At 38.5% G+C, this 22,423-nt stretch overlaps 1 protein-coding gene across 3 annotated transcripts; it reads left to right on the top strand.

Moving 5' to 3' along the window:
• The first annotated feature begins 416 nt into the window (after window positions 1-416).
• Window positions 417-21,685, top strand: zgc:154054 (Alpha-1,3-mannosyl-glycoprotein 4-beta-N-acetylglucosaminyltransferase B-like). Of its 3 annotated transcripts, none has more exons than XM_055023311.1 (15): window positions 417-610; window positions 2,002-2,160; window positions 3,720-3,857; window positions 4,773-4,906; window positions 6,286-6,332; window positions 8,135-8,248; window positions 9,850-9,925; window positions 11,305-11,419; window positions 11,515-11,645; window positions 13,963-14,070; window positions 14,850-15,043; window positions 16,760-16,838; window positions 18,169-18,244; window positions 19,409-19,521; window positions 21,412-21,685. In XM_055023311.1, exons 1-15 carry the CDS (start codon window positions 520-522, stop codon window positions 21,427-21,429), a joined length of 1,593 nt encoding a protein of 530 aa, XP_054879286.1. In that variant the 5' UTR covers window positions 417-519; the 3' UTR covers window positions 21,430-21,685. The 3 variants fall into 3 exon arrangements, with proteins under 3 accessions (XP_054879286.1, XP_054879284.1, XP_054879287.1); XM_055023309.1 differs by having other exon boundaries at window positions 418-610; window positions 1,999-2,160; XM_055023312.1 differs by lacking the exon at window positions 2,002-2,160 and having other exon boundaries at window positions 418-610.
• The last annotated feature ends 738 nt before the right edge of the window (window positions 21,686-22,423 follow it).

Below are 22,423 nucleotides of genomic sequence, written 5' to 3'. Positions count from 1 at the left end.
CAGAGGACTGTGTTGGTTCGATGCAATGTGAATCTTGCTTTTGTCTTCTTCCTCTTTCTTTCCTTGCTTCCTTTTTTTTCTTTTTAAATCACGTGACATCACATGAAGCAGAGATTTGATCTTCGTTTTCTTCCCCTGACAGCCAACACTCACGGAGTAAATTCCCATTGTCCTCTAAACATCGCCTGAACAATAAAGCAACTGAATCAAACTCCTGCTGTTTCTGCACTGAACGACATTAGCTTGTGTCATACCTGTTATTGCATAATCAACCACAAGATGTCGCTCAAACGTCTCCCTACCGTTAGCAGAACAGTTCATGCAGCCCAGTCCATACCTGGGCTGCACGAAATAGGTGTGTTTAGTACTTTTTGACGTAGTCAGTTGCAAGCCGTGAACAGCCAATAACAAGCCTCTAACGCTAACCTGGGCATTCACCTGCAGCCGTCCACCTGCTGTCTATGCAGTCTTGCGGACAGACGCACATTGACAGAGGAAGGACTGCCAGTGAGAAATGAGATGAGGTTTTACCCCCTGCGAATTGGATGTTTGTTGGTGATCGCGTGTTTTCTGTCACTTTCTTGGATAACATCATTTCCGGATGATGGAGGTAGGTCCGATTACCTTCCAAAACAAACATATTGGAAAAAAAGCCTAATTTTTACGTTGCCCTGCAGCGCGGGTTGGTTTGTATGACGGCAAATTTCATCAACTGAAACTGATTATTGGAATCTTCATGCTGAAATAGTTCGATTTTGTTAAACCGTGTTGGACTTGAGGTATTTTGGTTCTGCTGATCTGTAGAATCAGACTGGATCAGGATCAACACCGAGGTCAGGGTAGCTCAGAATGAGTAACAGAACTGCTTTCACTTCCAGTCACTACAGCTATTAACCCTAATTGTTAGGCATAACAATTAGGGTTTTACTTTACCTTTTATGTGTGTCGTAAAACTCTTCAGTTCTTCATAACTGTGCATGTTGTGCAACTGTCCCTCTCTACCTGATCAGTTTCTGTCTCATCTTCCTAATGTCAGCCAATGAACAGCTGCAGCAAGGAAGATCCACAAACATCATTCTCCCCACAGAGGTGATCACATGATCATTTGACAATTTTTTCAGATCATTTCACAATTTTTAAAATCAGACCATGTTCTATTCTTATCTAATACTAACTGAATAATTTACTGTGAGATGGAGGGCTTATTGTGAAAAACAATTGATCAGCGCAAGAACCACTTCGGGCCACATCATCCGTATTTTCCAAATAATTTACTAAAGACAGAAAATACTTTCTGGAAACAAAAAAATACATTCCTGTATTTATAAATACCTGCTGCCTAAGCATACATCTCTGCTCCCACCGACGGTTTTGGAGGTGAAATGCTGTTCCAGAGTTGAACTTTGCCGCTGAGTTACTTCCCCATGGGAACAACCAATCACAAGTCAGGGGTTTAATGATTGGCCAGCAGTGACCCAAAATAACACAGGTTTGAAAAACAGAAATGAGACAAAGGTGGTACTTATGCAAATTGCAAAACTAATTTTTCAGAAAAAAAAAAAAAAACTCACATTTACAGTAAAGCATGGTGGTGGTCATGTGGTGGTCTGGGGTTGTGAGTAGGCCACAATTCCTCCATAGCAATAAAATGTAAGTTTTTGCAAATGTTTGGGAGTTTTTGCTGCCAAAAGTGACCCAACAGGGGACAATTAGTTTTCCACATAAGGTAACTTTGTCTCTTAATTGAGGTGATCCTTTACATTTAGAATTTTTTTAACTCATTTTATTATCTGTCTGATAATAAAATGAGTTTGAGGACCTTATCGTTGTAGCTTCACTTGGACTCACAAGCAAAAACTGGAAAAGAGAATACAACTGACCTGAAACATGAGTATATTATTCTTAGTGAACATGCAGGCTGGTTTGTCTGAGTCAAGATGAGAATTTCTACCATATCGTGAGCAGAATCACTAGAGTACACACCTGTCCCCACAACAGCAGAACTGCAGATGCTGCACAAGAGACTGTTGGTGGCAGAAGAACTGGGAGGAAAGGTGAGCAAGGACCTCAGCATCATCCTGGAGCAGCTGGGGAACATGACGCACGGTGCCAACGTCAGCCACCTCTGGAGCAACACGTCCAGCAGCAGCAGCACCATGGGTGGGTAGCAGGACACTTAGTCAGACCAGCCCAAAACATTAGTGCTGTAGAAGAGCAAATACACCCAACAGGTTCTGCTTCAGCACAGCCGAGGTTTCTGCAAACATTTCCTGGTCCGTGTGAACACATACAATGAAAAGCCGAACCCCAGCTGCTCCAGCTCACTTTTGCAGAAGCTGGTGACGAAGGATGACATGAACTGTTTAACCCAAGAGGCTACATCCTGGTATATGCTGGGTTTGTTTGTGATTCTCTCCCTGCAGTGAACTGGTGTGTATTGTTTGTGTAAAATACACTCAGTTGTTCATTAGCTAACAGAACAAGGTCAATGTACAGTGTTTGTATTAAGTGATTAGAGGTTGGTAGGATGCAGGTTGGCCTGCACAATATTAGAAAACCTTGCAAAAACAACAGAAGAGCAAATACACCTGTCCCTCTCATTTGTGCTTCCATCACTCCAGCCATGGTTCCATCAACATTTTTTTTATCCACATTTTAAAGTATTGCTTTAGAAACTTTGATGGAAATGGAAATATTTTTAATGATCTTCCACAGTTTGGCAAAAAAAAAAGGTTTTGGTGATTTTTTGGCTTGATTGAAAATGAGTGCATATGCTAACTGGGCGATGGAAACATGTTTACTGGATAAATTCTGACATAGAAAACTCTTTCATCCACTGGGCAGTTGATGCCTTACCAGAGGCACAAAACTCTGAAAAATATCTGTCAAAACCTCAAATTTGGAAGGTACAAATGTCTTCATTTTTCTCCAGTTTGCAACCTCTACTTCACGTTTATTACAGCGTCAACAGCGTTGCCTGGTTGATGCATTGTGTTGTCAGTCTGCATGATGGTTTCTTCCAGAACAGAAAGTTGCAAATGAAATGAGTGCAGGCCTGAAGGAGCCTGAGCGAGACGGAGTCTAACAGTGAGACACGTTAGAAGAGCACAGGGTTACAGGGTTTACAGTTCGTCTGGCTTATGTAGCTTTAATAAAGGCTGTATGCAGAAGGATACAGGATCGGTTGTCAAGATTGTTTTCACGTGTAAGCTTTGTTTGATTGCTGATATCTAGTGAGTGTGAGAACCACTGTCTAGGACGAAACATCTAAGATCCATAAATACATCAGGGACAAAGCCTCAACAGACAATGTGCTCAGTGAATGTCTCAGATCACAGGATACCATCATGGGAGGACAAGCCCCTACATGGGATGTACCACCAGCAAGTAACCCAAGTGGCTGATATCAGTAAATCCTACCAATGGCTGGAAAACAGTGGTGCCTGTGGTCATCGGGGCCCTCGGGGCAGTAACCCCCAAACTGGAGCAGTGGCTACAACAGATCCCAGGAACAACATCAGACATCTCAGTCCAGAAATGTGCAGTCCTTGGCACAAGATACTGCAGGTGTCAAGGATACCTCTGGTAGAGGACCCGAGCTCAGAGGATAGGCTGTCTGAATCCAGCACATTCAGGGAGCCTGACATCTGAAAGCTTAATAGTCATCATAATAATTTTTAAATGCTGTGGTTTTTGTTTTTGGTCTTTGTGTGTAACAGCAACAGTGAAGCATCTGATGGATGACCTGGGCAGGCAGCTGCTACCTCAGGCCAGCATTCACTTCTACATGCCCCACCTTAGGGAGCATCCCGACAGCCTGGTGCCACATGTGGTGCTGGGGAAAGGACGCAGCGGAGGTACAGAGCACACACACACGCACACACGCACGCCCACACACACACACACACACACACACACACACACACACACACACACACACACACACACACACACACACACACACACACACACACACACATACAAAACCACATAATCAATATAAACTCAAGCTCCCTAAGGTGTATCTGCACTTTTTTATGATCCAAACTTCATGTTTGTTTCAAACCACTTTCTAGTCCTTAGGATGTTGCCAACTAGAATTATACAGAGTTGGCTAGTAACTAGTTACATTTACTTTTGTAAAATTTTTCAAAAAATTAACTTTTAGGAGGTTTACTTCTACTTGAGTAATTTGTATTCTAAGTATTTTTACTCTTTCTTGAGAATCATTTCTGGATTCTCTGCTCACTGAGTGAAAAACAAACATATTTTAACCAAAACTTCACCAGACACTGACACACACCTGCAGTTTTTGTTAAAGTTTGACTAGTGTTTTTTTGTTTTTATTATTTTTAATCAAAAAAAAAACTGATGTGGAAAAAAAAATTCTTGCTGGATTTTGTTATTTTTTTGATCATTTATGACTTATTTGTACTTTCTTCATTAAAACTCCTAAATTTAAACTTAACTTTATATTTTGGTTCATCTGATGATGCTATTTTTAAACATTAAATTACTGATCATTTCATCAGTTCCTCCTTACTTGAATAGGCTTTTTACCAAGTACTCTTTTACTCTTACTTGACTCATTTCTTGGATTTTACTTTAATGTTGTTGAAATAGAGCTACTTTCACTCGAGTACATTGTTTGGCTGCTCTGCTTGTCACTGGAATTACATTTCTGAACATTCCAGGAGAGCAGGTCCTGTGGTATGCGTTTGGCAGCGATGGGGTTTGACTGAGTGTTCATCTCCCTGCTGCTCCTCCCACAGTGAGCATGGTGCTGGGCATTCCCACGGTGAAGCGTGAGAAGCAGAGCTACCTGGTCAGCACCCTCAGCTCCCTGCTGTCCGGCCTCACCTCCTCAGAAACGCAGGAGCTCCTCATCATCGTCTTTGTCGCTGAGGTTGCATGCAGCTTTTTATTCAAACCAATCATTTTCTTGTTTTTCCTATCACTGTGGCTCCAGTACATTGTTTTAAAGTAGGACTGCAGCAAACGATTATCTGACAATTGGCACTCTGCAGATTTTTTATTTGTTCTGTGTTAGAAATCCATTAAGAGATTCAAATAAACAAAACCTTCAGCTCCTTTTTTAAATAGAAGAATAAACATTTTATTACCTAAAATACAGTAATAGAGTTCTGGGTGGAACAAATTTACAGACATTGTTTTCATCTTTAATGCAAAATTTATAATATTTTTTGCAATTACTGCTCTGACTGTGTTATTCTTTCAGCAAATGTCCTTTTATGAGCCTGTATATTTCAGTTAACAATTAATCAATTACTAAATTAGTTGACAATTATCTGAATAATCCATTAAACATGATTAATCCAATTAATAGCTTCAGCACTACTTAAAATATGCAGAATAAACACAGATTGTGTGAGATTAATAATCCTAATGATCCACTTGATTTTGGGAGCAATTTTTCCAACCAACCAATAATTCGACATATTGATTATTAAAATTGTAGTAATCTTAGCTAATGAATTTAAATTTTAAAAAATGCAAATAATATTGTGTAGCACAGAACATGGGACCCTCAGATCAATTATTTATATATTTTAAGTACTTTATATAAATATATATAAATATTTAGAAGAAATAATTCCACTTTATGACTCTCAGTGTTTTTCACAACTGAAAATATTCCCTAGCAGCTGAATTGTTTTCCATGACAGTTGAGTGTTGAGGTTTTCTATCAGCCAGCTGACCAGCAGTGTAGAAACCTCATCACTGGCATCACATTGAGGGACTGATACAGACCTTGGTACCGGTCCATTTATGGTTCTGCTCATGCTTGTGTTTGTACTCAGACCTTTGAGCTTTCCCCAGCATGCTGCTCATAAAACATGTTTTATCACCAAGAAAACATCTGGAGCAAAGTTCATCTTTCAGTTTGATTTTTTAATTTTATTTTTTTGCTCTTCATGCTGCATGAGGACAGAGCAGTTCTGGGACATAACATGTCCCTCTTTGTTGAGACGGACGCTGCGTGATAACACCAACGTTTCTAATTCAGAATCTTCCGGCCTGCAGTTCCAGAAGCTGTTTGTATTTTGTGGGTCTGGCAGAGAGATTCACACACTGTACCAGCATGCAAAACCAGTTTTGATGTGTGAACCATTGTTTTCTGTGGATTATCAACCATATTTGAATAGAAACAGATTCCACTGAATGTGACTGAGGCGAGGCCTCATACCACAGCAGTTCCTTGTTCTATTCATTCCTTTCATACGTTAACTTCACTAACCTGTTTTTTTGGTTTTTTTTTTTTAGACGGATCTACAGTATGTGGAGAGCATCGCACGCAGCCTGGCTGAGAAGTGAGTGGCTTCTAGTTGCTTCCAGTGGGAGAAACTCGTTGCTAAATAAGAACCTCTTCTATTGCTTATTTTCCATGGATTATTATAGGCTGTAAAATGACATTGGTCAATATCAAAAAGATTGTCTGGGGTTTTTTGACTGTTTTAGGGTCATTTTAATGAAATGAATCCAAAAATCAGGTCAACTTTCTGGACCATGGAGCAACATGAGCATCAAAATGCAGGACTTGTTCTGACATCTGGATCAGTTTCCTGACAATCTGGATCAATGAGCAGGAGGAGAGAATCCATCAGACAGAAAAGAGACAGAACTTTACACAATGAAGACGTAATTTTCAGTTCATTTCTCATTCATTTTTTGGATGAGAAATATTAATGGAAATAAATTGATAATGTCACAAAAATTTCATCGATTTAGTCAGAAGACTAAATTTCTCTAAGTCAAATTAGAATGAAAACTATTGATAAAAATGGATGTCATTTTTGGATTCAGTGGTGCTAAAATTGTCCTTATTCAGTTGAAAAAACAAACAACTTTCAAAACATATTTTTTGTAACCCAGTGTAATCAGCCACCTTAAAATGTCATGATTTTATGCTGTATGTATAAGAAAAAACAAAACAAACCAAAAAAACATCCAGATTTACTGAGACTCAACAGCTGCTGGATCATCATTTGACCCAGAAGTTATTGTGATAAACAATAATATTGTTGTTGTGAAACCATTTTCAAGTAATATAAAGGTAATGACATGGCAATGCAAGAACACATTCACAAAAATCAATAAACTTTACATTCTTATGGATTTTATAGACTAGAACTGGAAAACTTTTTAAATATATAAAATAACAACAATAAATAGAATTAATAATGACGTCTCTGTAAACAAAACTGTCCTTCAAGCAGAGAGCCAGTAGAGAGCAGAGCACCAGACTGAAGACGTTTGTCTTCAAGTTTTTGGTAGAAAGAGAGAAAAGAGAAAAACAATAAATCTTGCAAAATAAAATTATTAAGTTTGTTTTTAACTATCATGTGATTAATTGATTAATTGATTTATTGCTTACTGCAGGCCTAATCCTTTCTGAGCTGCTGGGAGCCTAGAAAGGACTGATGGTCCCACTCAGAAAAGCAAAATGCTGCACAAACTCTTTCTGAACAAGGAATACCAGAATCACACTAGAGATAGTTGTATTCTTTATTGATACAGAGATCTTAGTGATTGATTGAATGTTTTAATAGTTGTATTGGTTGGGTGGTTTTGATGTGTGTATATCACATGGTTCTGTCATCTACATCTCAAAGGTGAAGTCATCAATTGAGAATTATTGATTTGAAGTCGAATACGGAAAGTTTTATTTATGTGCAACGTGCCGAGTATTATACATTTAAGAACAAGCCCAGCCAGAAAGTTACAGGGTGACGGTTACATAACTCAATACTTGCTGCTGCCTGAGGGCCAGTTCAACACTAAACAAAAGGAAGCTGGAGAAAGTGGAAAAGTACACAGGATAATAACAATCACTGGTCTGCACAATGTCTCCACTGCATCTGTCTGTGACCTGGAGCTGCAGGCCTTCTTCAAGTCCAACAGAGACATGGAATCATAACTCACTGTCTTAAGGTACAGTGGGAAGACATCACTGATGCTGATGGAGATGACAGGGTGACATATGTTCACTACACTGTTCATTTATTTTATTTCTGCAAATTAAAAACAAAATGCATCAAAGGTATTTATTTTGCCTTCAAAGTAATGCACTGCTTTAAGAAGCTGTGACTCCTGCTCTGTTTGTCCTCCGTAGTTTTCCAAAGGAGGTGCAGTCTGGTCTACTGGAGGTGGTCTCCCCGTCGCAGCATTACTACCCCGACTTCAACACCCTCAAAGAGACGTTTGGAGACTCCAAGGACAGAGTCAAGTATGCATCAAATATCTACATGCATAAGCGTACTCCCTGCTACAACAACACAAACATAACCAATGTGAATGTATGCAACACATCAAATAGGACATTTAGCTAAGTCATGGTGAAATCTGTCTGCGTCTGAAGCCCCTGCTGATAGTTACTGAGTCTGTCTGGATGTCAGCACAATAAAAAAAAACAACAACAAAAAAACCCATCAATAACAAATTTAAGAGAATGACAATTGAAATTCCAGCAAAATGCTTGAATTTCATGTTAATTATGGCTGCAATGTTGATTGTTTTAGTCATTCATAATTTGGACAATTAATTGATTAATCAATTGCAGAATACGCCACACATTTGCACATTCTGCAGATTTTCATTTAACCATTTATGCCTTTTTATACAATGTTAGAAATACATTAAAACATGCAAATAAACAATTAATTCAAATCATTTTTTAAATAAAAGAAAATATATTTTATTGCCATCCATCCAGGGTTGGGTGTCAGGGGTAGCAGCTTCAGAATACAACTTTACTTTAAAAACTTGATGCGTTTTTGTTTTATCAGTAATCATTAACATTACTGCTACAAACTGCAGCTCTCAGCAGTGTCTCTTGGTTGGGTGATAACAGAACGCCTAACAAAAGAACGATTTTTATAGTGGGGTTTATGGTTTCTGATGGGAGTGAAATAGTTATATTTTACAACCAGCATCATGAAGAAATCAATACTTTGTACTTCTGTTGCACAAAGTAAATCTGAGTGAAGAGATTATATTTGTTGCTAAAATCATTCATGTTGAATCATCATCTGTCCACTTTCATCCAATTCTTCACTCTAAAAACTCTAAAGTATTTTTATCTTGTTTTTAGTGCAATATCTTAGTGCACTTGAAATAAGATAAAACTCACTTGCAAGTAACTTTTCAGAAAGATATGGGAGCTTGTTTTAAGTCCAACAAGCTCTTTTTAAAAAAAATATTCATTAAAAAAAAGGAATAGTTCCACTGGCAAAATATTTCACTTAAAAGAAGATATTTTTTACTGACAAGTTACTTGTAATGTATTTGTCTTATTTCAAATATACTGATTGAAATCTTACCTAAAATACTTGGTAAGATGTTTTTGCAGGGTTGTGGTTGAGTGAACTGTGGATTTTTATTAGACACACAGGCAGCTTTCATACTGTAACAGTAAAGTTTGCTGCCAAACAATACACAGAAAATATCCACTCTGAATCTTTTCTTTTTTTAGCTTCCAAAGATATATTTTTTAAGTCAATATAAAATGCCATGTCAAAACCTGAGTGACCTTGAAGGGCATTTTGTTAACCTTTCACTCGTTCCTGCGTAGCTCTGCTGCTGATCTAATCAGAAGGACAATTTTTTGTTCTGCTTTTTCTTTTATCTCTTCATTCAGCTGAGCTTGGTTACACTGATGAGGAGGTTCACTGTCTGCTTACATCACTTCCTGTTCTGCTGCATACCTGTGCTGCCACAGCTTGCCTGATAACGAACATTTCTGTTTGATGAGAATGTTAGAATGTGTTCATCATGTTGCTTATCTCACAGATAGAAAAAAAAGGCAATTTGTTCTGTTTTGTTTTGCAGATGGCGAACTAAGCAGAATTTGGACTACAGCTTCCTCATGCTGTATGCTCAGGACAAAGGAACGTACTATGTTCAGGTGATTTTAGATTTCTACCATGAAGCAACTTCAGATTTCATGTATGAGACATTTTGACCATCATGACTGGAGTTATGTCACCTGTGACTGTGCACAAACCTTTGTCATTAATCCGCCAATGTCGGAAAAAATGCAAATCTGCAATTACATTGTTTCCATTAAATAGAAAATACATTTTAAGTTACACAGGAATATGTTCATGCGATAAGTCATTTAAAAATGAAGTCTTCTTCATCAGGAGTAACACCTGGTTGTTGATCATGTGACTTGTGTTATGCAAAGAAAGTGTTTCCATTGCGGTTTTGCGAAACACACTACTTTCAAAAAACATCTTTAAGAAAAAATGATAGAAAAACATGAGATTATTTTTTTTCAAATATCAACCAAGGAACAGACAGTTTGAAGGTACCGGACCATATGCAACAGGTCAGGGAGAACATCACACAGACAAACTTCAGGATACAGTTCTTTGTTTTCTAAATGACATACTTCACAGTTGTACAAGAAATGTAGATTTTCCTCATACAGTCATATTCAATAAATTTAAAAGAGTTCAAATTTGATGAAGCCCAATTGTCAAATTTAAGGTATCTCTTGAAGACAACAACTTTTAAGTAGGTATTGAGCATACTTCTAATTAAGCCCACATTTCTGTATAAAATATGTTTTTTATTGCCTGATTTAATAGTCTGACTCTACATTTCATGTTTCTATTAATTCATCATGATTAACAGAAATACAGGCTTCCATCTGTGTATAATCTATGTAATTTCCTTTGGTGTTAAAGTTCCTGGAATAATTAGACTTTTTCACAATATCTTAATTCATTAAAAGGGTCTCTTGATTTAATGTTGTAATTCAACAATTAAACAGTCGAAACAGTCCGCACCTTTCAGTTAAAGTACGCCACATAAAGCAGAGTTTTGAAACATTTGACAAAAGCATGAAAAGAAAACAGGAAGAAATGTTAATAGTTTCTACCTTATGCCGGTCAACAATTGAAATTAGGATGTGTGCTGATGTCACAACCTGGCTCTGGGGTTATGACAAAAGAAATGACACAAAATAACACTTTGCAAATATTTACTCTCTGAAGAAAAATGGCCAAAGCAAACCAGAAGGCAAACAAATGTGGCCCTGGATGACTAACATTCAGCAGCTCAAACAAATAATTACCTGACAGGTCGTGATCTTGTTGAAGAGGTAACAGTCAACATTTCCTTAAAGCTACAGGACTTTCAGCATTTCAAATGTGTCGTGATGTTTCCCTCAGCGTCTCTTCGACTCATCAGTTCATACAACACTGTTCTATTCCAGCACTAATTTCTCTGCAGAATGTTCTGGAAGTGAGATTCTAACCATCCATGCGTGTTTTCTAGCTGGAAGATGACGTTTTTGCAAAGAGTGGTTACTATAGCGACATGAAGGCATTCGCCACCCTGGCGTCTTCTAACGAATGGCTCTACCTGGAATTCTCCCAGCTTGGCTTCATAGGTGTGTTTGTTTTGCCACTCAGCATTGCAGAGGGAAACCAACTAAGAGGCGTGGTTCTGACGTCTTCTGTTTGTTTATTATTGTTTCTTTTCCAGGTAAGATGTTTAAGACCAGAGACCTCCCGATGATAGCTGAGTTCTTCCTCATGTTCCACAAAGACAAGCCCATCGACTGGCTGCTGGATCACATTCTGTGGGTGAAGGTTTGCAACCCGGAGAAAGATAACGTAAGTCTGCTGACCTCAACCAGACACAAAGAACTTTAATACTCTGTTTATTTTCACTTTGTTAAAACTTTAATGTCCCATCAGTTTGATGATAATTGTTTCATTTACTACATGATTATTAGAGGCACCAATCTAATATTAATATCTATATCAGTCCTGATGTGAAAAAATATTCCACATCAGTGACAATATGACTGATCCACAAGTGCATATCTATCCAGTCGAATTCTATGCTTTCTGTTCTGAGTGATGTCATGCTCTATTATTTACTTTAAATTATAATAATTCCTATCTGAACCATTTGGTTTGTTGTAATTCATTTTTGCTTGTTTGACCAAAGTAATCAACCTATTGTTTTGTCAGTTTCTTTATTATTGACATTAATATTACTCCCCCTGCCAGCACTGACTGAACAAGTTAAAGCTGTCTCTACATGTTTGACCATGCTTGTAAAGCTGTTGGTGTGTTTTACTGCGTTGTGCTGGTGCAGAGTGTACATTTCTGGCCAATCACCTGCTTATACAAAGCCTGAGCTGCCAATTACCTTCTTTTTTTTCTATTTTTGGTCTAAGAAATTGCTAAATATAGTCACTAAGTTGGCAACATTGGGCGAAATACTGTTAATGGAGCATGTGACCTGGTGGGCGGGTCTGTCAGTTCAGACCTTTGTGGAGGAAGAGAAGATTGATGAATAAGATCAATATCTCCCGATCGATCTCCCAAAAGAAAGAATTCAGAGACGGGTGATGGGTGCAGCCCTGATATGGACAAGACTTCCAGCTTTCTAAACCTGTCGTGAGGACATAGCAGCAGTGGACCACTGAGGCTGTGGAGGACCAGTAGGGATGCTCTGACTGGATGTGTTTAGGACTGCAGCCTGGAGAAATACACAGAGGCTGGTTAACAGGGACTGCTGTGTACCGTCACACACCAGGATGAGTTCCAACAATGACAAACCCTGGGTTTCATCCAGTTGTCTTGAAAAGGAAAAAAAGAAGAAGCATGTGTGAGTGGGGACAAAGACCAGATTATAGTCATCACATGCAACACTTCTTATATGAGACAAAAGTTCCTGCAAGGTTTGGCGCTTAGAAATAAAACTGGGCCCAAAATATCTCATGCTTGATGTAAACCAAAAGAAGAGAACAAGATGTGACACCATATTCTCTGCCAGGCCTAAAATACTCTTGTCTGCAAGTCTGGTGGTTCCAACAACTCCAGACAAATCCTTGTCCTCGTTTTCAGGACGAATTACAAAACTTCCTCTTAAAGCTAGAAAATGTAACATCTTCAGGAAAACTTTGGAGCCACATGGCAACATCTATATTGGCTTCTGTGGCCACACACCCCTCAGGTATAAACCCTGAGTCTTTTCATTGGTCCAGCTGCTCTGTGTTTTACTCTGCAGCAATGTGCTCCCAGTCTTTAGCAGCATTTTTAATATCTCACTGAGCCCTGCTATGTTCCGATCTGCTCCAAGACCTCTACGGGTTCTGGTCCTGGGGTCCAGGTCCTGTGGACCACAGGACCTGGACCGGTGGTCCTGTGGTCCTGTGGTCCAGGTCCTGTTGCTCTAACCTCTATTCTTATGAAGTCTTGTGAGTCCCTGGTTATCTCCAACCTTGAAGCCATCGCAGCCTTCCTTCACCCTTTACTAACGGATCCAGCAGGTCCGTAGACGATGCACTCGGCATCTGGTCTTCCCAGGAAAAGACACCAGGATCCAGTTTGTGGATTTTGGTTGTGCTCCAGTACAGTTCCCACCACATTTCTAATGCTTTGTTGAAGAATCCATTCCACTTTATTGATAAACTAAAGCGGAATGGATTCCATAAAACTCCACTCCGGGTTTTCTTGATTGACCACATGCTCCAAGTATAAGCAAGTGAATCGCACTAAGACCTGGCCAATGAGTCATGAGGTTACTGAATCTTCTGGTTTAGCTGTGCTAGTGGTTCAGTGGTCAGAGATGACTGAACTGCAGTCATCTGTAACGACTGCACCACTCGGTGTCTTTGTTGGCTAGAAGTCGAAAGGAGGTGGTAGTTGATACTTTTCAAGAAAAGATACTTTATTTTGACTTGTCTCTGTGAGGAACAAAAGAAAGAGAGTAGCTGCATGTGGCTGGTCAGCCGTTTGTTAGCTCTTCTGAGTCTCAGACTACCAGTCCTGGATCTCTCTGGATGTGTTCATTCAGCCTTTTGGAGGATTTTAATTTCATCTTCAGCTTCTGCACACAGCATATCAGCATAATAATGACTCTAATCCAACACATGATCTCTGCTCTCACTAATCATCAGTGGGTTTCTTTTTGCAGAAACACTGTGACCTTCAGAAGGCAATGCTGAAGAGGAGATGTAAGCCCTCGCTCTTCCAGCATGTTGGTCTTCATTCCTCTTTGCCTGGAAAACTACAACAACTGAAGGTGAGTGAACCGCTGACCTCTGACCTCTGTCGCCACGAGCGCCGTTTGTGTGGAGTGCCACATTCAGTAAAAGCAGCAGATAGCTTCTTTGATTACATTTAAATTACTCCATGGAGAGAAAGAATCACAAAAATGTAAAATACTTCCGATAATACTTATTGTTCTCTCTTGATCAGAAAACCGTTTTCTGAATGAAAAATGAAAATCCTGACCGAGAACTGAAGTCTCAAAGAGAGCAAATGTTTGAGTGGATAAAGTTTTGCTCATATTCAGTAATTTAGAGGATGATTCTGTCAGAAGGAACACAGACTGTTTATACAAGGACAGCTGTGGCTCAGCTCATTGTCTCTTTTATCTTTTAATGTTTTTTTGTTGTAGTAGTTTATGTTCACCAGGACTTGGTGGGAGAATGATCTCTAGACAGGACTTGGGGTGTGGAGAGGGCTGCTGCTTGATGCAACAACAAAAGACTTTATTTATAAATGCTGTTGTATCTCCTATCATCCACAATCTGTGCTTAGGAAAAATCTGTGGTAGCAGTCTGTCTTTGTTTTACACAATTTCAAAAATTATAGTGGCCACAAAATAATAATAATAATTTTTTAAAAAGCTACATATTTTTCGCAAAATATTTCACAGAGCAGAACTCCAGGTTTGGGGTAAGGGAGCAGGAAGCATTTCCCCTGCTACAGTTCACACTGTGCATGGCGGTGGAAATGCTGCCCTCCTCGTCTGATAGCACATTCATCTCATTCCCTCCTGTCTCTCCTCAACTGCAGGATAAGGACTTTGGGAAGCAGGGTTTGTTTCAGGCTCACAGTAACCCAACTGCTGCAGTGAACAGCAGCATGAAACACTACCAGCTGCACAGCCTGGAGCGGCTTTACAAAGGAAGTGACTTCATGTGGGCTTTGACGCCGGTCCGGGGCGACTACATCCTCTTCAGCTTCCCTCAGCCCATCCGCATAGCCGGGTCAGTCATGTTTTAGCTTTTTGATCAGCCTGATGGGGAGGTGATTAATAGCCAGTTCTTATACTGTAGCTTTGGAAGTGTGAACAGATGATACTTTCTGCACTTTGAGCCGGTATTGGAAGCAGAAGTTAAAGCTTTTATACTTCAAATTCTGCTTGAATTTAAAGCTAAATTTTAATTTAAAAAGCAACAGAAAAAAAAACAAACAAAAAAACACACACATTACAAATAAAAAATAAATTTTGTTTTAAAGCTCTATCATCTGAGGGGGGAGGAAGTATGTATGGTTTTAGAAAGACTCTGATATAAAATTTTAGTGTTCATGCTCAAGGACAAGAAGTTTAAAGGCAAACTGTGCACAGCAAGGAGAAAATATTGGAAAATATTGATCCTGTTAACCTGAACCCAATTTACCTGCTGTGAACACAGTCAGTTTAATGAGTTCTCAGTAAACTGCATGTTGCTGAATAGTTGATTTAAGATGCAACTAAAACAGTTTAGTTTTAGGTTTTATTTACTTCTTATACTTTATGTGGATCATAACTGAGCATATTGAGGTAGAGATATGGATAAATATTTTTTTATCTCCAACAAACTGACCTGAGTCACTTAAAAGACAACAGTTTCAGTCTGATTCATCGTACATATAAATTAATACCATCAGTATTATTTGTACGGTTCAAACGTAAAAAAAAATGTTTGCACAGCTTTAAAAAATCTTCAAGTATCAAAAAGGAATGACTTAAAATGCCTTAAATTCATAAAAAAAATATATTTGTATGTTGGCCTTAGATACATTAACATCATCTATTAAATTTTGTCGTGACAGGATTATTTCATCTTGTAGTTTTTTTTTCTGTTTTCTTTTTTTCTGTCAGGCAAATCCTTGACTCATGTGCAGATGCCCCCAATGATTTCTTTGACCTGAGGCAATTGAGTCTATTGCTAGCCAACCTCTAACATACCCTTGCTAGCTAGCTAGCTTTTTTTTATATCTATCAAGGGTGTTAATAGTTTTTGCCTCTGACTCACTAGGTGCATTCTGGAGAAAAAAATTTAAGTTGGCACTATGAAGGTCAACATTGCAGAGGGTCATATGCAGTGGGAGGATCACAAAGCTGCACCCAAAGGCCACAAACAAGAATAAAACTACTTGCATGTTTCTGATTCATCCTTGAATCTGATGCATCTGTCAATAGATGACAAAGTCGCTGTTCTTGGACCAATAGGGGTTCATTTCTGCTTCAAAAAACTATCTGATGAAATGCTGGAAGAGACTATTATTGTCTATTGTTCTAAAATGAGTTAGCTTATCAGAATTCAAGCCAACAACATAACAATGATAAACATGTAACACAGACACTAACATCATTGTCTACTGTCCATGAATGATCAGGAGTTTCTGAAACTTTGGAATGGATAGAACAACTTTGCACCAATCTGATGGTGGAATAATATAAAAAACATAATAAAAACAATGAATATCTTTGTTGGTGAGCTGAGATACGTATCTGATTACTCAATAATTTAGCAGCAAAAAGGTTCCTTGAATGAAAATGTTGCTCATTTTGTCGATATAGTTTTTGATAAAATTTGATTAATTGCAATTTATTAATTACAAACCCTGCAATAAACTCAATTAAACATTATGGTAATCTAGTCCACTATTATTGCTGAGTTATTAGTCAATAAAAATGTGTGTTTTTTTTTCTGTAGGTATGTGTTTCGTAGTGGAAACAGCCAGGCAGTGGAGGATAAATTCCACAACACCACAGTGGAAGTTCTCCCCGGCAATGTGAGTAACCCGTGTGTGTGTGCGTTTGTGTGCGCGTGTGTGCTCCATGCGAATGTGTGTTCTCTGGTTGCTCTACCTGCTGACGGCGTCCAGTCTTGGTTTTCATTACAGGTGTTGATGCCTTAGGAAAGAGTGGCAATGTAACAGGAAACACCCAGCAGAACAAGCTATCTGTTATCACTGCACCACCCTCTGCATTGTGTGTGTGTGTGTGTGTGTTCAGCCACTCTTAAGGCACACTAAAAGGGAAAAGTGTTTATGTGACAGCTGACCTTTGAGTAAAGTTAGACTGACACTGGATCCCTGAGTGGAAGATAAGAGGGAAACCACAATACAGGAGATAAGTCCAACCTGGCTTCAAGTTGCACTGCGGCCAAAGGGAAGTGCAGCATGGCAGGAGCAGCTGGCAAGGAAAACTATGTTCTCTGAATATATTACATCAGAATATTGAAATAATTCTAGAACTTGGGTATTTTTAAAAAAGTGACAGAACTTAAGTCAAAGGTCATTTGGATAAATTAGCAACAACAAAAAAGGAAAGTAAAGTGATTTAGTGAAGCTTCTTTTGATTGAAGTTGCTGAAAACATCGGAAATGATGAGAATCTTCCTCAGATCAAAAAAGACCTGGAGGAGAGGATGGAGAAGCAGAGGCGTTATCAGCCTGATGGAGGATTCAGTCTGTCTGCATGGGGCCAGAAATTCCAGCATTCACAATCACAATGTTTTACCATGTCATTAGGTAAAACATAAAACTCAGTGAACAAAATGGACGGAAATGGCACAACGAAAAGATCAAAACCCTTATTTTGAAAAGCTTTATCTTCCCACAGAAACCAGTTTGACTTGATGATGTGTACAAGTCACGGTCCTCCATTTCAAACAGCACTGCATCGGCCTGGAGCAGCAAAATGAAGTCATATGTGAAGGCTTTACCTACAAGAAAATACTGATTTGTTTCTTTTAAAATGTTCAGGCTTATTTTAAGAGATCCAGTTTAACAAATCCTAAAGCTCAATCATATTTAAGTTGTTCTATTAAGCATTTAGTCAACCCAGGCCTCTGGTAAAACAACTGTAGTTAGATGAATGATGGGATCTTTCAACAACTAACAAAAACAAAATGTCCTTATGCTTTCTTAGGACACCTACTGATGAACTCTGGCCTCCACTTCATTCATATTCCTTGGTTTGCATGTTGCGAGGGTTCTTTAGCAATAAAAAATCATGTTAAGTCTTTACCAGTCATTAAAACATGGCGTCCCTCTCTGTGCTGGGGTAAAACATGGTTCTTTTCTCCAGGCTCTGACTCTTCTGTGTTTGCGTCTCATAGACAATGGCTGCAGAGAAGCTCCTGGCTGGCTCACCAATTAAATACAAGAGGTCTGACAGCAACTTTGTTATTATTGGTGAGTAAATTACATGTTGAGTCCATCAGATAGTGGCCTTAATGTATCAGGTTGATCTTACTCTGTACCACTGCAAGCAAAGAAAGACAGAATTAGTCTTAATAAACTGATCTGTCACCAGGTGTTAGGAGCAGACAGCATCCAACCTGCAGACTAAACTGAAAGGAGTTGTTGCATCTGAGCATGACATTTACTGAACACACACTTCCTCTAGACATATTCTAGTGCAGCAGATCATAAACAGCCTGGATTTATGGAACAGGTGTCATCATGTTTGCATGTCCCTTTATAAAACACAGACCTGAACCTCTAATGAATCTCCTCCACAGGATGAGTCAGGCCTGATAACCAATAACTCAGCCTATGTTAGGCCACCTGCCATGGAGGTTATTCTGTGGGCAAAAGGAAGTCTGTGGGAAAGCATTCTGTGAAGGCAGAGCAGCTTGTAAACAATGATATTGATGTCAGACCTTCTCCATGGATACTGTTTCCTGTTCCAGAATAAGCTGACAAGAAGTGAAAGTTTGAGGATAAAAGCAACATTTACACCAAACAGGTCCCAGACCAGCGTTGTTCTAGAGGTGCTAATAATCAGGAGTTATCTATCATCTTCAAAAAGAAGCAAAGGGTCAGTGTCGGCATGGAAACAGTGTCTGTGTAACTGGCTGGGGGCTATTAAAAGAGCAGTGGTATTAATATTGTATAAAATCAAAAAGCTAAACCCAGCTAGTCTAGGGCTGACATGACTAGTTATGATTAATCAATTATTTAAGTAATTGTCAACTAATTTAGTAATTTATTAATTAACTGGAGTAAACTGACTGAAAAATCCTGTAAATAAATCTCCTATTGACCTTTTGCTGTCTAATTAATAATTGTTTAATGCAAAAATTAACCAAGTGATCAAGCATATACTAAAAGATGGCTACTATTGCATTTCTACTCAATAAAAGGTTTTTCTTATTTAAAATAGGAACTGAATTATTTGTTTATTTGCATATTTATAACTTATATATTTTTAATTCAATTAAAAATTTTTACAATGTGCCGGTTTCTTATCTGATTAGTTGTCAGAATCATGGCTAACTGATCAACCCTGAGCTGCAGCCTGATTGGCTGTGGTTCTAACACACTGTGGTTGGTAACCAGCTGTGTTTGTTGCAGGTGAATTTTACAACGGAGTGGCTGAAGGAGAAATAGCTGAAGTTCTGCAGCCCATCTCAGCTCTGCGCCTGGTGGTTCACTCTGACTCAGAGGTCTGGGCTCTGCTGAGCGAGGTCAGAACCGGTTCCCATAGGAACGCTGAGTCACTGTTCATCAACAAACCTGGGTTGTAGAATACATACAAAAAAAGAGAATGTGCAAAGATTTTCCCTTCATATACGCCTTTGGTCTTTCTTGGCATAGAGATGTTTTTGCCCACATTGACAGAATGACATCACAGACTGGTGAATGAGGCCTTTCAATGTCTAATGATTCAATTCTGATCTTTAGGGTCACAATTAGATTCAGAAACAATTTTTTAACTCAAACCAATTCTTCTATTCAAACCGTCTGAAGTTTGTCTTTAAATTATACGAGTGACAAGAGCAAAAAAACAAGTTTAAGAACAATTTATTCCACCACTGTGATGTTGCAAGTATACAAGCCACTAATACTATAATGTACAAAACAACAACAACAGCAACAAAAAAAACACAATAAAAGAAGACTTCATGTTACAGAGGTTTGTTCAGCCATGGCATCAACATCAACACTGAGTGATCAGTTTTCAGCGTCCTATTCAGACCGGCTTGGTGTTTAATCCCACATGGATCCACATCTCACTGTGTGTATGTACATAAACACCGAGAGAATGTATGGAGATTTTCTTCTGATATGTTTTTATGATATGATAGTCTTGATACCTGAACAGGATGTTTATGAAGTCAGGATGGTGAGTATGAGCCAGGAGGAACCTGGATCATACCTCCAGAAAGTCAGGATTTAGATGAGCCTGTGTAATATTTCCTGAACCCGAATTCAACTCAATCGGTACAATAATACTGGTGTCATTGAATTGAACACAAAATGATGTTTTCTATTAGAATCAGCTTCCTTTAAAGGTTTCTGTTGTGGCAAAAGGTTTCTGTTGCCACAGAGCTTTAGCAGAACTAAAGCTCTGTAGCTTTAGTTCTGCTTTCTTCTGTTTCTGGACTTTGTTCTTCAGTTTCAGGTTGATTTGTTGAATGTTTAGATGAACATTGTAACTGTTTTATGATACTGTATCAGTTATGATACTGTGTATCACACAACAGTCCAATTCTTGGACAGTTGTTATTTTGTCTAACCATGGCAACAACATATGGTTTTTAGAAAACAGGAGGAGCTAATGAGCATCTTATACACGCTAATAATACCTGAGTGACAAATCCCAGATCTACACATAAATGGTCTACCCAGATAGATTTGCATTCACTAGATTACACAAACCGAAACACAAATGTGCCAGACATGCTGTCAGTATTTTCAGGAAGTCCACAGAGAAGGCACCAGTTTAACAGTTACTGGAACTTTCTCTGATGTTTTGTTATAATCCCTCCCCCCTCATGCTCTCTCCTATGTTCTTCTCCTCCTTAGTGAGAGTTAACCTAGCTAATTATTCTCTACATCTCACCAGACACCAGGCACACTGACAGTCTGGTCACTTAATGACCAAACGCAGAATGAAGATGAACATTTTCAGCTGCTGTTGGGTTTTTATTGTCTTATGTTTGCTGTGCAGGGTATGGGATGAAAGATAATGCACAGATGGGCAAGTAGAAACATGGCCAACATGTCCGAGCTCAGAAACACGTAGGAAGTGTGTTTGATGAAGACAGATCTCAACTTCTCGTCTGCCTGTCATGTTTTCAGCTCAGACTTGTTTGGTCTGTAGGTTCTAGATACTGGACAAATAAGAAAATGTTACCTTCTGTTAACAGTAACAGTGAAGCAGCAGAAACCAGTTCAACTTGTTCTCATAAATATCTGAATTTCCTTTGTTTCAAATCATTTTCAGAAAAGTATCATATTATATTGTCTTCTTCAATGAATGTCTGCTGGTTGCTGGAGTTTTCTACCAGGATGCAAAAACGTGAAATGCTGAAACCAAACTGAAACTCATTGTGGTTTCCTCTGCCCGGCAGATTCACATCAAGGTATGAAGACAAGACGCGCCCTCTGCAGGACAAAGACTCGAACGACTGGGACATTTTGAAGCAGCTCTGAAGCCTGATGAGCAGATCACCTGTTGGTGACCTGAGAGGAGCTTCAGACAGGAATCTGACTCATATTGAGTTACCATGTGGAAGAAGAAGCACTCCACACACTGATGGGTTTACACCAACATGACTTCTCACACATACTTTTGCACTACGACAGATTTTTATTCTATGAAATAAACATGTATGAAATATCAAACTGCCTCACCAGGGATCACTTTCATTTCTTTAGGCTTTTTCTTGACTTACTTTTGTTTACCATTTTCTTGACTTACTTTTGTTTACCATGTTAAAAATTACTTTTAGTGAACAAAAGCCTTTGTTCATATAGACTAAATCCCCACAGATCAGATTTCTAGTCTGTTAGTGACCCAGAAAATGTGCCAAACAATAAAAATCAACCTGAAGTCATGCATTTAAAGTAAGGGTGCTCAAAGTAGGGACCAGGGGCAGTTAGCAACCCCTGGATGTTTTTGTTTTGTTTGTTTTTTTTGTTTTGTTTTTTGTCGTTTTCTTTTGCAGCCACTAAACCATGATTCAAGATTAAATAATTCAAAATCTACATACAAACAAGTTAGACACAAGCAAAAAATAGAAGTTTGAATTATTGCAGGTCCAAATTTTAAGGTTTTGACATTATTAAAAGTAGATTGTTTGCCAAACAAAATAAAGTATTTTCTGAGTATTGGGGTCACTCTGTTTTCATAAATACTTACTGTATTTAGCCATTTTTAATAAATGAATTAAAAGCAGATTTGGGTTCTCTAAAGTCAGATGATAAATTGAATCTTTTTACAAAATGGAAAAAGCAGAAAACATGGTTTTCAAAAGATATTGTACTTAACATTTTTTGTTGTATGATTTGTCAGAAATACTTTGCTGTAAGTAAAGAAAGATAGTCCATCTGCATCAACCACCTTTCTGCCATTTTTATTTG

This window comes from Poeciliopsis prolifica, unplaced genomic scaffold, assembly GCF_027474105.1.
Source record: "Poeciliopsis prolifica strain line A6 unplaced genomic scaffold, Auburn_PproV2 SCAFFOLD098, whole genome shotgun sequence".
NCBI classification, from domain to species: Eukaryota; Metazoa; Chordata; class Actinopteri; order Cyprinodontiformes; family Poeciliidae; genus Poeciliopsis; species Poeciliopsis prolifica.
This window is presented reverse-complemented; position numbering and strand designations above follow the sequence as displayed.